Genomic DNA, 20549 nt, shown 5'->3' with positions numbered 1-20549 from the left:
TAAATACAAATACCTTTTGATCAACTTACATAGTTGGTTTATGTCTAGGTTACAGGAGCTAAATGAAGTTTCTCTTCTGAGACATGGGTTGTCACTATTGGGGCACATGTAGTAACTGAGAGCACATGGTTGACTCTGGAAACACAAACCATCAAACATGTTGGCCAGAACTGCATTCAACTGTCTTTGCAGGAATGCAGAGCACTTCAAGTAACAGGCTACATGATTTGTCTTCTTGGGCTTTTTATGGGCTAGTTGCATTTGCAGTTACAGATCAAACCCCTGAAGCATTGATGTTGGACCCAATCCAGAACCAACACATTTGACAGTCTGGATTGGTGTCTGTTTGGATTCTGTCTTAAAAGGGACCTATTATACTTATTTTCGGTTATTGTATCTAGGTTTTCATTAAAACATGTTACCATGCTTTAATGTTTAAAAAACATTCATCGTACTTTCTGTGCTGGAACACCTGTAATCACACTCCATTTTAGTGCCTGTCACTTAGCCCCCCTCTTGAGGAAACCCAATCTGCTCTGATTTGTCAGCATTTCTGGGTCCTCTGTATTTTGGCTTCTCTGCATTTCAGCCTTGGAGTTACTGTAACATAGAATAGTGGCACTTTCTACTGTGAAAAATCACCAATCAAAGCCTCCTAACACAACCGAACATGTTCCAGCAGGAATATTACCTTAAATCGGGGAGAAATTAACAACATCAACAACAAGGATTACATGTTTTTCTAGCTGCATTTACACGGCCTGTTCAAGGCAGGAATATCGTGCCGGTATGCTGCCTTGCCACCTCGCCACTCTGCATATAACTTCCTTTTGCAGAAAGTGGGGTCAGAGTTTTCTCACCCCTGAGCTGGGACAAGAGGTAGTTACAGCACTGCAACGAGATTTAAAAAGCAGCTTTTAGCATAGCGGCTAACACAAAGAAGAAGAACAGTGGCCGTAAATGTCTGCAAACTGGGAAAACAGTGAGATTTGGGAGCTCCTTACCATCTGAGCAGAGGTCAAGATCAGCTGCCATCTAACAGAGACGGTAAATGATTTTGATGGATATATTTGTTTTTTCTTAGAGAGAATAGTTTAGGCTATGTCACGCTAGAGGCAGACACTTGTGTGTTAAATGACAAATCCATCCTTTTTTGATTGGGGGATGCCGTGATGCGGTGTATAATCACACACTGGAGTGGAATGATGCTGCGGTCGTTTGGTTCTGTGTAAAAATGCAGGGGCGGTACAAGGAGGGACTTTGTTGTGGCCCTATAGCGCGATCTCGGTGTATAGGAGGCTCCTGACTTAAGCATGTAGCTACATGTAGCAATGTAGGCTATGTAATGTTAACATTTGCAGTTGCATGCCTGGAGCAGATGTCAATATTAAGAAATCTGGCCCACTATGACATCACACTGTAGCCAGAGTGAAAAAAACAGTGTATTCAGAATGGTAAGATCACCACATTATGTAAACTTTAGCCACATTGAAGATGAACATCTGACATAACATTACTCAGATTAAAAAAAAATAAAGAAAAGCATAACAGGTCCCCTTTAAGGTTTTACTGGACTTGCAGTGTCTGTCCAGAATTCAGTAGTCTTAATAATATTTACTATAATCTATTAAAATTATTACTTATTGTAATGGTATTGTAAATTATTGTAGTGAAAGCAGTGGCACAGAAATGTTCCATAAGCTCTGTACATTGAATAAACATAATTATGGTAAGATGTAGAAAGCTTTCAACTAGAAAGCTGCATTAAAGAGGTTTACTTTCTGGAGACATCTGTTATTGGATGGCCCAGATGATATTGACTTGCTGTAAGAGGGAGCAGGCTGAACAGAGCTGAGTGTGTGGGTCGGTCTTGGCCAACGTCAGCACCTCATTAGCTCAACCCTGCTGTGCTCATAGGCTCACTGGCTCAGAGGCAGTGGTGCAGAGCCCTGGCATGTTTCCACTGAGCCTCTTCCTGTCTCTTCACCTCCTTTCCTCTCCTCATCAGTGTCTTTATTCTCTCTATCGTTCTTACTTTATTAACTCCCTCTTCATAGCCTCACCCTTCCCTGCACTTCCTCCAAATAGGATGATGTATAGCATTGTCCATGAGTGATGTCATCACTGGCAGGCCAGTGAGTCCTTGCAGTTTCCTAAGAATGGAGCTTGTTTTTTCAGATCATTTCTGGCATTTAGTTTTGTCTACCCACTCCACCATGTTCTCTTCTATCATCTCTGTCCATACTATTTTAACCTCAAATCTTTCATTTCTATAACTCTCATGGAGTAATTTCCCTCCACTTCATGTACCCTCATTGCTCAATTGCAACTCTTGCTCAAGTGCGTTGCTCTCCCTGTAAACCCAGCAGTAATGTGCTCAATATCAGAACTGTAATGAGAAACATTATGTCTCCAGGACACACCCAAACTTAAGACGAGTAACAGCCTTACACATGAGTATAGGGGCGTAGGCAGGGCTAGTAAAGTAAGTGAGTAAGTGAGTTCAGATTTGTGCTGCTTGATTTGATTTGTAAGCAGCATAGTTAGATTATTGTGTTTGTGGTCCAGCTAATGACATTTTCAGCTGACACAGACACAAAAAATGGTAACTATAAGAGCTCCTGACTTTCGTGGTGCTCTATATTAAAACATACACTGCTCATTCAGAGCAGATGTTGACAAGGTTTACCCTGTTGAGATGTCCTGACTTTACCAGATGATGGCTGTGGGGGTTAAGTTTGTTGTTTGATGACCTAAAGAGGAGAGAAAGAAAAATAGATCCCTTTTCCTCCTGTTTAAGTGTGGTCTGAGTAGTGATGCCAAGATGAGGAAATGTTTCCATTGTTAATGAACTTGTGACAACACTGGTGATGCTGATACAGCTAATGCAAACCAAATATTTTCTACTGCCGAAGCTTCACATTTAAAGAATTTTACTCACAAAAGATGAGATGGTTAATTATGAAAGTAGTCACAGGAAATGCAATGTGTTAGTCTGTAATATTAGCAGTACCACTATTATCCACCAAAAACAAGACAAGTCATTTTCAGCATTATTTGCAGCTGATAATTTTGAAATATTTCAGGAAGTAATGGAACACTCAGGAGCAACCACAGTGAGCTGTTGGCTGAAGAGCTGCAGGTGAGAGGCAGGGTGCCTCCAACTTCTTAGTGATATAGGTTCCCTATAGGTTTTGAATTTGAAATAATGTGCTTTTGCTTTTCAGTCTAACACCAAATCTACCGCCATTGTCTTGTCAATCAACTCTTCCTACTCTTTTTATGTGATTCGTGAAATTTGACTCGTGCTACTCTGTGCTGCGACTCTGCTACTGTAAGGAGCCGACACTTGAAGTTTATAGTAAGATCCATCGGATTGATAGTAAAACCAGATGAATGACGGTGGGGGCAGTGGGCAAGTAATTTAATTGGTGTAAGCCCGAACACTGTTTAACACTGTGTAACACCGGTAATACCCAACTGCCACGACAAACCTAGGTCTGAGAAATAATTTTCACATAATAAATGGCGTCGTCAGATTTATTTGCCTCTGTGTGGAAATAGTCCTACAGGCAGGTATTGCTGTAAATCACTAATTATTTATATCTGTACTCCACATTGTTTGATTGTAGGGCCCTTGATATATTGTGGTCTGACATTTAGACATTAAGTGTTTGTTGTTTATGGGTGAGCCTCAGAGACACGCAGACTGGCTGTTGAGCTGTGTTGTGGCTGCCCTAGCACCTCTTGTTTATGTACATATATGGCTTTGGTTCCCTGCGTCGTCTCATAGGTATTCTTGGCCTGACGATGGCCAGGGACCAGAGTAGATCAGGAAGCTGCTTCGTTCTTGGCAGGCTGACAAGTGTATGAAAAGCAACAACACAGCAGTAATTTCTGAGCTCAGCGTTTGGTGTGCATCGTTGTTTCTTTTCATCTGGCCTTGAAAAGCTGAATAGCAATCTATTTGATGTGATAAGGATGTGCGCTTTGTGTGGAGGAGAGAACAAGTTGCAGGGGCTGACTGTGCTCTTGTTTTTGCCGCTGGCACCACTGATGTGTGGTTATGTAAGCATCCTGCTTTGTGGGCAGATGAGACTGCGGCAAAGTGTGTCCAGTTGTTGTATAGGAATTGATGGCCCACTGTCGGAGCCCACCATCTCTGTTCAAATTTGCTAAATGCACTTAGGCTCACAAACACAACCGCACCCCTGCATCACATTGAAGTTTGCTGGATAATCATTATAATCTTCCTCTCCTTTCCTGTCCTCCTTGCAAGAAGAGAAGGTTTTTGAATTTTGAAGTGAAAGCATTGTGTCCCCTTTTTAAGTTTTTCACTGTATTGACTTTGTTCTTATTCTTCTTTTGTCCTTTTTGCCCCTTTTTAGGTAAGGTTTGTTGGACCCCCCTCTGTATGTCAGTATGTGTGTGTGTGTGTGTGTGTGTGTGTGTGTGTGTGTGTGTGTTTTCTTTCTCCCACTCGGCAGTTGACCTCAATGTAACACCCCTTTTACAGTGTACCGTAGGCTAATGGCCTCTGTCAGCTTCCTCCTCTTTGCTTCATAATCACTAAACCTTTATTTCAATCTGCACAAAGAGTGAAAGTGCTTCGATTTGAACAAAGAACAAAAAAAAATCAATTTTAAATCAAGGTAGATTTAGGAAGCCATGATTCCATCACATCCCTTAGAATCATCATCTCCACGTATGTTAGATTTTTTTTTCCTCTTTGAGTTTCCGTTGCTGCTGTCGGGTATCTGATTGGCTGTAACCACGGCTCAGACTTTGAATGGCTTGCAGAGTAGACAAGTCCCCCCCCCTCCCTCTCTGCTTGTTTGCCTGTTTCTACCTCCAAACCTGTGAAACTTGTGTGTACGTGTGGCCATTATGTGGGACTGAGCTCTGTGTGTGTGTGTGTGTGTGTGTGTGTGTGTGTGTGTGTGTGTGTGTGTGTGTGTGTGTGCGCGCGCGCGCGCATGGGTGCGTGTGTGTATGTGCGTGCGTGTGTCTGTGTTACTGACCGGGCCATAGTGTCAACTTACAGGGAAAATCTCACCACACTTCTACACCCCGAATGTCTCTGTCCCCACGGTTACACGCTCCCGTCCTCCCCCTGTTTTCTTTGCCCCTCCTGCACAGCATGTTTGTCCCAGAGGTGCACTCCTGCCTGCCTCAAACCGTCACACTCACCTGGGGCTTTAAGCAGTGTTGGAGGTAACACTCAGAAATATACTTCCACATGATAGAATGAAAGGTAGCGCTCCAGACAGCTGCACAGTTCATTTTTAAGTGGTAAAACTGCTGCTACATACCAATGCAGACCCAACTCTAAGCACTGCTCAAAGCCTTGCTGGCTCTTTCCTCAGGTACATTTTATGTGTGTCATGTGTTGTTCCGGGGTCAAGCACATCCCAAAACAAGCTTTTGCTGGCTGTAGGCTGGCGAGGAAATGACAGAATCTCAGGGAGATTTGCTAACTGGGCTGACAAGCATCTGCGAGGCAGAAAGCTTAAAGGGGGAAAATGGTGGTCGTCCCTAGAGGCATCTGTTATCTCAGAGTCAATATCTAACCACAGAAATTGTACAATAATTTCCAAAAGTTTTGATTCGCGACTTTTGTGAGAAAATACGCTTCCTTTTCTCCTTTACCTGTCAGAGTTAATATGCCATCAGGCTCAACTGGTTTTTCATCAATCCCTCACCCAGCACAGCTCCTCCAAAAACACTTATCTGATGGGGTTTCTGTTTTTTTTTTTCTGCTCAGTGAAGGTAAAAATGAAGGTTTATACTGGGGGTACTTTTCAAGGGGTGGTAGTTTGGTATTTTTGGGGCATATTCTGGTTGAGAGAGCAAGATGGCGCCAGACTAGGGGCCTGGGGACTGGGACAAGTGGTTGGGAGAGAGTGGTGAGAGGAAATCCCTGTAAGCACCTAGCCCTGAGTGAAGGGATGAGGGGGGTGGGGGACGGGGGTGACACACTGAAGCCCCTCTGGTAATAAACCCCCCTAAACCCCACAACCACACTCCCAACCCCACCCTCCCTTCTCTATGTGCCTCAATCTTCCTGCTTAACCAATTGGTGTTTCTTTTTTACAGCGATTTGATCCTGCCCATGTTGTGCTGATGGTAAACTTAGTGGTAAATGTTATTTTATCCCCCAATTGAATTGTTTTTATTTTTTATTTTGTTTTAATTTCTCCCATTTTTTTCCATTTTCCTCTCATCAGAGCACCAATGCTACATAGGCTTTCAATTCTCTCTGTATAAGTCCTCATTCTGCTGCTTGTATATTATCATGCATATGTATTACTCTTAGAACATTGTCATTTTGTTTGTTTTCAGTTTTTTTCAAACCTTGTGATTCACACCCTGTGATTTAGATGCACATTGTTTTTGTCTGGTCCCTTTCTTTTCCACTGGAATGGGTAATGTGGAAGTATTGTCACTGTGTTTAAAGATTGGTGATAGTTTGGGGATGTCTGTAATTGTTCATTGATCTTTAATTCTGGGCCTGGCTTGAAACTCCATTCAGACAGACCACTGCAGTGGCTGACAAACAGACCAACCCCCTTTTTTTGGTTTCACTTCTCTGCTGCTGTTAGGCAGAGAGCGTGAACACACATCAGTTGAAAGTCTTGTGATCCAGATATCACACAATCAGTCCGCTCCTCTCACTTCCTAAGTGGAGTAAGTCTGCCACAGTTACGCAATCAGAGTTAGGTTCTCAGCTAAAGCCAGGCACTGCAGTGGGACTGAGAGTCCAGGCAGGCCATTACATGTTACAATGCCCATGCATCAATGATTTCAGAATTAATATGTCATTGGGCTGTGATGACTAAATTACTAAAGGAAAGCACAGAAATGACACAGATATGAACATCAAATAATATTCTTATCTTCCTCTGTCCAGGAATTTAAGAATGTGCTAGTAAGTAACTTTATTTAAAGTAATGAATTAATAGTTATAAGCTGGCCACACACTGTATGATTTGAGCCCATTTTAAACTAACAAATGTTGTTTAGTTCTAACTCTTAGTGTATGAATACATCGTCTACGATGTGAAGCCAAAGCTCACAGTTTATGTGCTCACACTATATACGGTCAGATCATTAAACCATGACCTGAGTGCTCTCACTGTACGTGTAAAAAAGTCATTTAATTGGCCTGTTGGCCCCTGTCGACTATTGAGGCAATTATAACGACAATTGCTAATAACTTTTTATTGCCAACGTTTCTTAACATTAGTCATGACAGAAGCTGGAGGAAACATCAAAGACCTCCATATTTTCTGTCCACATAATGCATAGTGTTGTCACTGAAACTAATAAAACTAAAACTAAACTGATAATGATTAAAAGCTAATCTCAAAAAATAAACTAACCCACTATGGAAACTAACGTCAACTAAACTGTCTTGTAAAAAACTGAAACGAAATAAAAATTAAGACTAATGAAAAACACAAAAATATAGTAACTATATATAGTATAGTAACTTTGGGGAGCAGTTGATCAGGTCATGACCGCTCCTCGCTATACACTGTACGGCAAATGAAGCTAAAACTCAGTTTGACTCTTAATGCATCGTGTGGCTCAAATAAATCAGAAACAGGCTCAGATTGTACAGTGTATGCCCTGCTTGAGGAGAGCTAAAAACCTCCAAATGCATTAGTTTTAAATACACTATACATGTTTTCTCTGGTGTCTTAGTGGCTCAAAGTATTACTTTTGCAGGGCAGTGAAAAAAGTATGGTGTAAGCCTTCCAGTTTTTCTTTCTAACAGAGAAAATCCTTAACTTTTGAGTCGATTCTAGAAAATTTAAACCACTGGCCCCACTTGGTGCAGGTATCACAGCATTTAAACTTTGATTGTACATTTGCAAGCCCAGTGCTTGTAGTTATTCCATATGCCCAATGGTATACATAGAAAATTGATTCTTGAAAAAATAACTAACTTGAATATGTTGAAGGAAAAAAAACTGAAACCAAACTGAACTGATAATCACTATCAGTAAGATCGATTATTGTATCTGGCTGGCAACAGGAGCAGCAGAACTAGTCCAAATTCTTTTTATGCCTTTTGTTTTGAGATTCCCCTGTCTATCTGTCTGTCTGTCCCCCCCTTCCTTCTCTCCCTTACCCATACCCATGTTTTATCAGGTAAGTATCCCCATCCCTTGCACTGTCACCATGGCGATACCTGGCCTGTGACGTCACTCTGCTGTAGTTCAGTGCTTGTGTCCTTTTTTAATTTTACTCTGTCTTTCTCTCTGCTTTGTTTGGCTGATTATGAGTGGATTAAGCGATTCTGTGTCAATCTCCAAAGTAGTTTTGATTTTTTATATATTTTATATCTTTAATGTTTCATTCTGTTTTTTTGGATGTCTTTGGTTTGTTTTAATTTTTTTTTACTACAGTTAATTTCCTTCCGATCTAGCTCTTTTCACAGCTTACGTAACGTAGCTTAAGTAGACAGAGGAAAAATAGTCTCTCAGCTCTAGTCATGATGAGGAAGGGGGCCTGGGACAAGGGAACAGATTTGGACCTCAGGACAGTGGAAGGGGCTTGCAAGGGTCAGCCAGCCTGCAGACAGTTCAGAAAGAGATGATGCAATAGGCCTTAGATAATATTGGGAGGCTTTGTTCCCCTCACAGAGGATGTCGCAGTGGCAGCAGCTGCGCAGGCCTATTGCAAGTCCCTTCTCACACTCACACACTCACACACACACACACTCACACACTCACACACTCACACACACACACACACACACACTGACGCACCACATAGTCCCTCAAGCTGTAGCGTCCTTGATAAACTTGGCATTCTGGTTTAACAGGACTGCAGCAATGAACGGGTGAAGGAGGGGTGGTGGGTTGCACAACTACACTGAAGAGATGGGAAAACAGATTGGCTCAAAGCTGGCAGTCTTGTTTTCAGTGAACTTGGTCTTTCTCAAGTAAGACATATTGCTGAACAACCCAGTTGCCCTTGACTTCATTCAATAAATTCAGCTAATTTGACTCATTTAAAAATGCCAATCGCAGTCAGGTCAAATGTAAGGAAAGTGAGATAAATTGGTCAACACTTGATGGCTGCAGTAAGCTGTGAGAATAGCTTGTGTTTGGTTCACTGTAGCTTTCTGGTCTCTTTGCACTTCAAGGCAAAATTCTCTAACCCCAGCACCCTATGCTCTAAAAGCAGGCTGTCTCCGAGCTGGCCCTCCGTCCCAGTCTGAAAAACTCACCTCGACCTCTCTCTGTCTCTTTTCCCTCAGGACGCACCGACCCTGTGCCCATCATCCTCAAATATGATGTCATGGGAATGGGACGGATGGAGATGGAGGTAAGATGCTGCTCATGTTATCTGTGTCACTTGTTTATATGTTGTTTTTAACCTTTAACCCTTTTGGAAGTATTTGGAGGTTTTCCTTTGCAGTGTTCATTTGTCTTTCACACGCATTAAACCTTTAAAACAAATTTGTTTGATTTCCTTCAAAAACATGGAAAAAGACAATGAAAAACTAGAAAGAAAATTATCACAAAAATAGTAGAAAATGTAAGGAGAACTACATATATATATTAAATATAATCATATCTTTAACATTATGTTATAGAAATTTATTTCTATATTAATTTAGCACTTTTTTTAGATCATTTCCTTTTTTGCTAATTTTCAGGATATTTTATTGTAACTTTTACTAGTTTCTTGCTAATTTTTAAGGTAATTTCTTTGAAGTACTTTCCTCATATCTTCTTAAAAGAAATCAGGCCAGTTTGCTCAGGTTTGGAAGGGTTAATGACATAGTAGAGGCATCAGACAGGTTTGAAATGGATTAAAAGGGAAACTTTGTTATTTTTCAGTGTGGACTCTTTTTTTCCCCATGTTTTTGTGTCTAAGTGACTAATGGAGACAACAGGTTTTGAAATTGGTCCAGCATTGAGAGAGGCCAAAGCAGTGAAACAGACTGCAGTGTAATCCCTACAGGCAGTTGTGCGCTGTCAGTTTACAGCCACTCTAAGTGCTTGTTTTTGCCTCTGACAGGCTCAGATTGTTGTTGGAAGTGTCTGACAATATTACAGAAAAGACCCTAAAGAGAAATTAAACTTTATTCCTTTTCTTTCGCTGGTCTCTTAGTTATTTTGACAAAGTATCGCTCAAGAAGAAATCTGGTTCTAAAATCTTGCAAGAGTGACTTGTTCCAGAAAAATGTATGGGCCTCATGCAAGAAAGGATATACAAACAAGTTTTCTTTTATATTTGCTCGTTTCCAGGACTTGCTCTTATTTTGTTAGTACCCATGGATTTTTGGGATTTACCAATCTTTTCTTATGTTTGCTTTTCTCTTCAGTATGAGAAAATTCTAAGAGTGGTCGAGAGCACTCATACCAAAATGGAGAAAAACATCTTGATTTCACAGGTCATAAATTGTTGTCCAACACAAGGACAAATAAGTTTTATATCCAAGGAACATTTAAAAAAATGCATGAATACCATTTCATCAAATTTAATTGAGGTTTTAGAGTGGTTATAATGACTGGATTACTAAATTTCAGGGTGTCATCTCTCATGTGTTGGTCATGTGCTAGAGTCTTTGCACACAGCACAAAATCTGCCCGTATATAGTGTTTAGGGGGCGTTACCTATGCTAACAGTTGACTTATGATCAAGAGGGATTCATCGTTGAATACACCTGGGTAAGAGCAGATTTGGCTGGTTAAGAGCGTTTGGTGTAAGAGAAATTTAAGAGAATGTTACTGCATCAGGCCCAATGTTTGTTCGTTAGTGTCAAAAGTTTTTTCCGTGTCATGGCTGAATATTTCGCTGATTTCAATAATGTAGAGAAGTCTGCGAGATGTCAGAATCAGAACTCTCCTTGAGTGAGACTTACTCGCACACAAAAACAAACGGACCATATCAATGAATGGTCAGATAAAACATTTCATTTCTCTGTAGGGTTTTTCCATAATGTAGTCAGACGCTTGTCAGTGGCAAAAATCTGATCACTTTTAGTAAACGTAAATTGAGGGTGCACAATTTGCCGCAGCAATTACATTGCAGCCTCTTTCACCACTGATTCTGTAGCCCTCTCGCAGGATACTGGTCCAGTTTTAAAATTTGATGTCCCCATTAGTCACTCAAAAAAACCCAAAAAAAAACAAATGAACAACATGTTCGTCATTTGAGGTTGTAGTAAACTGAAGTTTCCCTCAAAGCAAGTTGACCCGTCTGCTCTGAGCTTGTTTTGATATTGGATAAGATTAGTTCTTGGTTGAGCTGTCACCACCATGAGCTTGAATCTTATTTCACTACAACCATTGCTGAGAGGTATATTAAATAAAAAAAAACATGTGGTAACTCAGTGCTGACTTCCAAGCAGTCTCTGGAAGAATCATTGGGTGCTTCAAATTAATTTCCATTGCACAAAACCTAAACAGGAGCAGCCAAAGAAATTGTAACAGAAAGGTATCACAGAGGTCCGCTGTAGTTTGAGACTATTCAAATCATTCAGGGTAACTTTTTCATTACCTTTAAATAAATGTAAAACTGAAAAAAAAATGCAGACATTGTTTTAAACATAAACATACATATTTGTTATTATTATTTATGAACATAGCAGAGAGACTTCATCTGCATTGTATGTCTTGTGTTTGAAATGTCTGAGTAGTCAGAGTGCTACATTTTTATTAACACATCTGTCACCCACATTCCGGCGCCCTCACCATCACACGCAAGAGTACAACTGCCAAGTACTGGAGCAATGCGCCATCAGTCCACCTCACCACAAACAGGCACACAAACCTTCAACAAGTGGCTCTGTCTCACGCATGCAGCACAGCTGTCTTACACGGTCAGGTGTAATTTCTTTCATTGCACAGACAAATTTTTGCATAGCACATGCTAAGCATATGTCTTAGTGTACCTTACAGCACAGGGCATCATGCACAGTGCCAGCTGAAGTCATTTGAAGCTCAGCATCATTGCATTGTTGTGCAGCAAAAAACACTCTCTGAAGTAATCAATTAAGTCTCACTGACTGGCAGCCTGACAGACAAAACTGTGTGGTGGATGCTAGGAGAGCACTCAACTGAATGAATGAATAGATGCCAGATGCAAATCAGTCAGTGGAGAAAGATTTATGGTATGGGTTAGGTGTTTTAGCATTGAAGTGTCAGTGCTACAGCACACAGTGACATGCTACACGATCCTGGTCTTTGTGGTGACTGCTTCAGAATGACAGTGATCCTGTGCATGTACCAGACACCTTTTGAGATTGACACTAACACTGGTTGCCTCAGTAATGATGCAGATGCTTTAACTCATTTGCATTTGACCTTCCCAATTTTGACCGAATATTATTCATCTGCCTCAAGGAGGAATCATGTTTCTTTGCTGTCGTGTCGTGTTGCTGTCCATCATCTCTTAATCAACTGAAATTATTTCTTACATGTTACAGAATGCTTATCTGATCTGTAAATCACTTGTCATGTGTTCTCCTTTGAGAAAAAAATACTGCAAAAAAGATACATACATTTAAAAAGATACATTTATATTTTATATATGTTTGGCTTTTTTGTTGTTGTTTTTTGTTTTTTGTTAGTTTTATGATGACACCTCCTAGTTTTGCATCAATCCAGTTACATAGATAGGTTCAGGTTTAGTTCAGGCTTCTGTCAGCGTCACAGACTTGAATCAGAAATCACAAGCAATCCAAGCTGACAAATTAAAGTCCCTGTAACCCAGGTGTGCCAACAGCATAACAAATTGTCCACAGAGTGCATTAAACATATATAAGGTGAATTTGGACAGCTCTCTTTGATTCAGGAGTGCTTTGTTTTCTGCGTGTGTTCCAACTGCTGTGTTTGTCCTTGTAGCTGGACTATGCAGAGGACGCCACAGAGAAGAGGAGAGTGCTCGAAGTGGAGAAAGAGGACACAGAAGAGCTGCGGCAAAAATACAAGGTGAAGCCATTCAGCCTTGTGTCATTCTGATAATTAGCGTTGTTTCTCTTACTTATTCTATTTGGACCGCTGTAGTACATCTAAAAGTGGTAGGAAACACAAGACAAGTACTCTGGTTCTGTGATTAAGTCTTGTCTTTGACTCTTTAAACACATTCTAAGATTCATTCACTCATTTCTTCCTGTATTTCCCATCATCAGGACCAGATGGAAAAGGAGAAAGCCATTGCAAAGGCTCTGGAAGACCTGAGAGCCAATTTCTACTGTGAGCTATGTGACAAGCAGTACACCAAACACCAGGAGTTTGACAACCACATTAACTCTTACGACCACGCTCACAAGCAGGTACTTCTGATTATCAATTCTTGCTGTCATAATGGAGATCCGTTTTGTTTTAAAACAGAAATGTCTTTTTTCTGTGAGCAAAAAGATCCTGATGTGCTTTTTTTCCTCTCTGTCTTGCTTTTGTGTAATGCAGAGGCTTAAAGAGCTGAAGCAGAGAGAATTTGCTCGTAACGTGTCATCCCGTTCCCGGAAAGATGGAAAGAAGCAAGAAAAGATGCTGCGCCGACTGCATGAGCTGGCTGAGCAGAGGAAACAGCAGGACCGGTAAGAATTTTTTCCTGGATTGCCCTCTGCTGGCTGAAATACATCTTCACTGGAACAGTGGCTTGTCTGTTGTGTTTTGAAGAAGCATTGTACTACCTGTTAGACCAAACATAGACCACATTTTTAAACAAAAATATAGATTTAATAGTATTCTAATAAATTGTAGAATTATAAACTTGTTTCTTATCTAGACAACATTTTTCCCAAAATAAAGACAGACATGTCAAATACTCTACTATAATAATTCTTGAATTCTGATGCTGAAACTACTTGTTCAGACTGCCAGACTGAATGCATGTTTTGGCATAACCAGATTGTATTCAGATTGATAATAATAACACTAATACTACTACCAATATAAACAATATTAACAACAATGTTATTTGTATAAACACCTTTAAAAACAGATGTTTACAGGGTGCTTTAACAGACAAAGCAAAGGCAGGAACACAAAAGGTCAACGAGAATAAAGCAAATAAAAGAATAAAAGTGATTAAGCAGGCAGATCTCTAAAGGGTGTTTAAGTACTAAATGAATAAAGTTTTTTTTAAATATGATAATAAAAGCCATAAAATATGATAAAAATATAATTTAAGAAAGTCTGGATAACAAAAAGAGTGTGGTTGTGCTTGGCCTAAGAGATAAGGCCAGGAGCTCAGACATCTGGAGGAAGCTCCGAGTAGAGCTGTTTCTCCTTCGCATCGAAAGGGGCCAGTTTAGGTGTTTTGGATGTCTGATCAGGATGTGTGTTTTGCACTGCCCGTTAGAACATTAAGAAGGCCTCGGGGCAGACCCAGAGCACACTTGAGGAATTATGTATCTCATCTGGCTCGGGAACATATTGGGTTTCCCTGGAGAGGAGCTGGAAAGCGTTGCTATGGAGAGGGACATCTGGAGTACTTTCCTCCGCCTGCTGCCCTTGTGACGCAGCTCCGGAAATGCTGATAAAAATGCATGGATGGATAACAAAATCCACATGAAATGTGATTTTTTCAAACCTAATCCAAACCACATGGTTTAAAATGCATAAACCAATCAGATTTCTACAGATGCATCCCAGCTCGGACGTTCTGGCGGCTTAAATTGGATTTCAAAATAGAAGGTAGAAGGCAGATTTATTAGTCTACCTAAAGCAAGGATTTGAGGAGCTACTGGCTGCTGCATCTACATGCGCTGCTGTCATTGTAGCAATAGCAATAGCTATAGATAGCTATGTCTAATACTTTACTGGCGTCAGAATAATAACGTCAAATCTAGAGTGACAGAAGCATCTGTGCGGCTACAAGCTGACTGCTGTGGAGGAGTTGGTAAAATGGTAAATGGACTGTACTTGCACAGAGCTTTATCAGTCTTTCGACCACTCAAAGTACTTTCACACAACATGTCACGTTTGCCCATTCACACACACATTCACACATTGGTGGCCGAGGCTACCATACCTAGTGCCACCTGTTGCTCAGTAACTTTTCATATGCACTCACACACTAATGGCGCAGCATTAGAAGCAATTCGGGTATCAGTATCTTGCCCAAGGATACTTCAACATGTTGAGTGGAGGAGCCAGGGATCAAACCACTGACCTTCCGATTAGAGGACGACCCTCTTTACCTCTGAGCCACAGCCTTTACCTCTGCGACTGAGAAGTTCTGCACCGCGACTTGATAGTACAATTTTTTAAGCGCAAAATGATGGTCATTCTTCTACATAAACTGCTGCGTTACCAGTGTAGCTATGTAGCTGCTGATGCCTACATCGTTGCCACAGCAACCTATGTAGATACGATGTCTGGACACACAAATCAGATCTGATCACTTGCAAATAACAGTGCGGACCGTCTGTGTTAGATCTTATTTGAGAAACAAATCTTACTTGCCGTCAGTCTGAATGTAGCCTTTGTGATTGAAAACAAACGCAACAAGCATGCGATTATCCTGATTAACTGTCACTGAAATCACATCTGCTGTTTCTTCAGTTTTCTTCATTTATCCCACATCTCATCGTTATCGTGCTTTTGTGTTTCAGTACACCAGGAAGTGGGCCCATGTTCAAAACTACCACAGTGGCTGTGGACGGAGAGAAATCAGAAGATGGCGACATGACGCCTGAGAACACCACTTCGACAGACTGTGTCCTGGAAGGATCACTGGCAGATAAAACTGGGGAAGTCTCTCCTAAGCCAGGCCCAACTATCAGCTTCTCTCTGGGGAAGAACAGCTCCTCGTCGCCAACCCCTAGCGGTGCATCCAAAGTCAGCGTGTCCTTCTCTTTCGCCAAGAAAGCCCCAGTAAAACTGGAAACAGCAGCCGCAGTGTTTGCTGATCATGGAGAGGAGGCAATGGAGGAAGAGGAGGGCCAGGAGGGAGAAAAGGCTGGAGGGCAAGAGGAAACATCTGGCTGCAGCTCAGACAGCCCTAAGGGAGGATCAGGAGGAGGTGAGGGAGGAGAGTGTGCTAGTGTGGCAGCAACAGAAGAGGTGCAGCAACCTGATGATGGCACTTCTCTGGCTTCCACTCTCAACAAACTGAAGATGATGATGAAAAAAGAAGAAGGATATGCTGGGCAGGAGCCACAGTACTATCACTACATACCTCCAGCTCACTGTCGGGTAAAGCCTCACTTCCAGTTTTTGCTGTTTATGAAGGCCACGGATCAGTGTACGAGCAAAGAGGAGGAAGACGAGGAAGAGGGGCAGGAGAAGGTACAAGAGAAGGTACAAGAGAAGGTTGAAGATAGTTGTGAACAGATGAAGCCCGATGTTACAGAGTGCAATACTGAAAAAGAACAAGAAAATGTCAACTCATCCCCTGACCCAGAGCCAGCTCCTCCATCGCCTAAAGCAAACACAGAGGAAGTCTCTTCATGCACAGCAGATGCAGCTCCCGCGGTACCCTCTTCCCCTACACAGAAAGCAGAGAGCACACCGGAAACTCTGGATTCCAGTGCTGGTCCTAAAATCCCCACAGGTCCCTTCTTCCCAGTTCTGAGCAAAGACGAGAGCACGACCCTGCAGTGGCCCTCTGAGCTCCTCGAATTCACAAAAGCTCAGCCTTCCCTGTCTTACAGCTGTAATCCCCTTTACTTTGACTTCAAGCTGTCCCGCAACAAAGGAGCGCGTGGTGGGAAAGCAGCAAAGTCCCCTAAGCCATTTGAGGAGTCTGATGACAAAGGGCAAGAGATGGCTGCCTCAACAGCTGAAGTAGATGCAACTACTAAACCTGGGACCAGCACTGACAAAGAAAAGGCAGTGGTGAAGGGAGAGCCTGGCCAATCAGAAGGTGATGAGCAAAAGCTTGCAACTGGCAGTAGTAGTGGCAAGAAGAAAAAGAAAAAGAAGAAGCATAAGAAGTCTTCAAAGCACTCAAAACGCAAAGGAAAAGACAAGGGAGCAAAAGAAAATGCGGAGGGCGAGACCGAGGTTACGCAAGAGAAACCCAAAAAGAAGAAAAAACACAAACGGAAGAAGAGCAAAAACAAAGCTCCAGATCAGGATGAGGCAGCAGGAGATGAAAAGGAAAAAGCAAAACCAAAGTCTGAGGATAAAGCCGTTGCTTCCTCTGGTCAGCCGACAACTGGAGGAGGAGGGGCTACGGGAAATGTAGGAGTGGAATCGGGGAAGAGGAAACGCACTAATAAGGAAGTGCCTTGCAAGTCTGGAGCAGAGGAGGGAGGAGCCGGAAAAGGCACTGACAAGGTCAACTCCTCAGAGGAGCACAGTGGCACCAAGCGACAAAAGACTGACTCCAGTGCATCTCAGAGTGCCTCCTGCTCCACCTCAGCCCAAAAGAGTCCAGGTCCCGGTCGACCTCCCAGTAGCGAGAGCGAAGAAGAAGGGGGCTCTAATACTCAGCGCTCACGTCATCACAGGTCAAGTCCGCGGGAACAACGCCGCCACCATAGCGAGGAATCAGGGCGGTCCTGCAGCCGCTCCTCAAGACGAGGGGAAAGACGGGGCAGCAGCCGTCGGCGCCATCGGGGCCAAACCTCCCGTAGTCACTCATACTCCAGCAGCTCCGAGCGCTCGTCAGCCGGCAGCAGTGCCTACAGCCACCGCAGTCGCAGCTACTCAGACAGCTACAGCGACTACAGCACAGGGGGTCGCAGGCGGAGGCACTCCAAACGTTCGTCAGACTCTGAGTATGAGCGGAGGGGAAGCCGAGGACGTAGACGATCCAGGAGACATCAGTACTCCTCCTCTTCCTCAGAAGACTCACGCTCTCGCTCACGCAGCTACAGCCGCAGGAAGAGGCACCGGAGGCACCATCGGAGCAGCTCAAGAAGCTCCAGTAGCTGGAGTCGCAGCACCAGCGCGAGATCCTGGAGGCGCAGCTACAGCCGAAGCCACAGCTCCGCCAGCCGCTCCTCCAGTTCCACCAAAGGCTCTCCTCGCCGACGAGGCCCCAGAGCTAGAGGGGACAGCGAAGCACACCGTAGAGACTTCAACCGCTCTTGTATCTACCGCTCCCAGTCTCCACGTTCATCTTCATCACGAGGCCTTAACCGCAACACCCATTCATCCAGCTCGCAGTCTCTGAGGCCAGGTGGGTCCCGAGATGCAGGGGAACAGAAAAACACCCTCACTGCACGTCAGCTGCTGGAGAAAGTTCAGTCTAAAAAAAGCTCTGATGATTCTGCCACAGGAACAAAATCTGGGATTAAGATTAAGGATCCACCACAGGGATACTTTGGACCCAAACTCCCCCCGACTCTGGGAAACAAAGCCATGCTGCCGCTTTTTGGTAAACTGCAGGCAGGGAAGAAACCACTGATTCCCCTAACTCGACCTGATGAGGGTGAGAAATCCGGAGCAGGGAAGTGCTCTGAGGCTGAGGCAGAGGATATTCTGGTGGAGCCTATAAGGGAGTTCCCCCCTCCACCACCACCTCCAGCTCCACCGGTCCAGAGGGTCGAGGAGGCCCCGCAGATCGCAGTGGTGCAAGAGGAGACGCAGCACCCCACTGCAGAAGCCCAGGTGCACCAAGAACCTCGGCCGCTGTTTGAACAGGAGCCTTCCATGATGATGCCGCAGTACCAAGGAGAACCAGGACAGGACCCTTCTCAGATCCCCATGATGGAGTCCCTCATGCCTGAAATACAGCAGCAGCCTCCAATGCATGCATACCCTGGTTACCCACCACCAAATCTGGAGGAGGATGGCATGGAGGCCGAGGAGGACGGGCTGGCTCCCTTAGAGAGTCAGCCCATCACGTTCACACCAGAAGAGATGGAGAAATACAGCAAGCTTCAACAGGCCGCACAGCAGCACATCCAGCAGCAGCTTTTAGCCAAACAGGTCAAGACATTTCCCTCTGCTGCAGCAGCAGCAGCCGCTGCTGCAGCAGCTGCCAACCTGGCCCCAGCTCCCCCTCCCCCGGCCCTGCAGCAGATCCACATCCAGCAGCCCGCTGTGTCTGTAGCCTCCGCCACATCGATCACCACAGTGCAGCATGCCATTCTGCAGCACCATGCTGCCACCGCTGCAGCCATGGGCATCCACCCAGCACATGCCCACCACCCACACCCTGCACATGCCCAGCTGGCCCAGGTGCACCACATTCCCCAGCACCACCTGACCCCCATCTCCCTGTCTCCTTTGGGCCACTCCCTCGGCCATTCTCTGGGACACTCACTCGGACACGCGGGGCTGATTCCAGCTCACCCTACAGCCTTCCTCTCTGGTCAGCCGATACACATCATCCCAGCTTCTGCACTCCACCACACCCCCTTAGCTCTGCACCATGTACCACATACAGCCCTCTACCCCACACTGTTCACACCCCGGCCCTCACAGGCTGCTGCAGCGGCGGCTCTCCAGCTCCACCCACTGCTACACCCAATCTTCTCAGGACAGGACCTTCAGCACCCACCTAACCATGGCTCTTGAGTAATGATACTTGTGAAGGAGTAAAGTCACAGCACCCAACCACTGGAAGAAAGACTCAAACTAAACTGACTTTGTTCAGGGTTTAAGATGAAGTCTTTGCAGCAACATGCGGGCAGCAAGACAGGAAGCTGTCAGTAAACCACCATTTTACCGGCCAACACAGAGCAGAAGTTTAGCCACAAAGTGGTGCTGCCTGTGTTGGGTTCTAAATGGACACTTACATTTTTTTTCTGGCTCATGTGAGACTTTTTTGCTTATGTTTTGCCCTGAATTTCTAAAACAGGGTGTAGATTTAAAGAGACTTCCTCGAGACACTGGTATATATTCCAGCTTGAGGTATATTAACACCACCCATTTTTTTCTGAATGACCAGTCAGAGAAACCACTGGAGGTTTTTTTGTTTGTTTTCCACATAAAAAATATTATTCTCACAGTTTTTGACAGCCAAGGAGACATAATGGCTGAAGCTATAAGCTGAATCATGTTAAAAGGAGTATGTGGGAGGCAAATGGCGTTGACTCTGTAATGTAACCTTCAGAGACGGACTACTACATATTTACAGATATTGTTTATGTTCTCATATGACTACTTGCTCTCTATTGGATCCTCAAATAATTTGTAATGCAGTAACTTGTACATATATATATCAGTGTGTAATGTGAAGAATCCCACCAATGATGACCATATGAAATTACAACTATGGTGTCCAAATCGGTATGACATTGTCACATTAAGAACCCCCCTCTGTAGGCGAGGGGGAATGTGATGTAGGGGTTGTTACATCCCTGATGCTCTGAGGCTAATGTTCCCTGTGGTGAGGGTGCACCTGAAGAAATTGCACTGAAAATCTGTACATCGCGATGGTGCGTCCGCATCATGTAACAATAAGATTGTAGTATACTGCAATAATTGTATTTTTCTGTTTTTAAATTATTTTCCAAAATGCTCTTCAAAAGAAGGGCTGTGTTTTGCTTTTGTGTAATTTTGTAAATAAAACTGCTGTAGATTAACCTAGTAACATTTTTGATGTTTGGTATTGGAGGAGGGGGGGCAGAATGACGACATGGATCAAAGATGGTCACATGTATGTATTTTATCAAGTTT

General features: G+C 43.5%; 1 protein-coding gene across 7 annotated transcripts in view; it reads left to right on the top strand.

Moving 5' to 3' along the window:
- Positions 1-20459, top strand: part of gpatch8 (G patch domain containing 8) — a 34880-nt gene extending 14421 nt beyond the window's left edge. For 4 of the 7 annotated variants that reach the window (XM_042505816.2, XM_088069099.1, XM_088069097.1 and 1 more), the window contains 5 exons: positions 9272-9339; positions 12870-12956; positions 13157-13300; positions 13434-13564; positions 15587-20459. In XM_042505816.2, coding sequence (XP_042361750.2) covers positions 9272-9339; positions 12870-12956; positions 13157-13300; positions 13434-13564; positions 15587-19445 — 4289 coding nt within the window. In that variant the 3' untranslated portion in view covers positions 19446-20459. Of the gene's footprint in view, positions 1-6096; positions 6139-9271; positions 9340-12869; positions 12957-13156; positions 13301-13433; positions 13565-15586 lie in introns of all 7 variants that reach the window. The other 3 variants (XM_042505819.2, XM_088069100.1, XM_088069101.1) reach the window with 1 other exon arrangement.
- The last annotated feature ends 90 nt before the right edge of the window (positions 20460-20549 follow it).

This window comes from Plectropomus leopardus, chromosome 18 (genome assembly GCF_026936395.1).
Source record: "Plectropomus leopardus strain MGB_pleo_1.0 chromosome 18, ASM2693639v1, whole genome shotgun sequence".
NCBI classification, from domain to species: Eukaryota; Metazoa; Chordata; class Actinopteri; order Perciformes; family Serranidae; genus Plectropomus; species Plectropomus leopardus.
The sequence above is the reverse complement of the archived record's forward strand: the minus strand, read 5'-3'. Positions and strand labels throughout refer to the sequence as shown.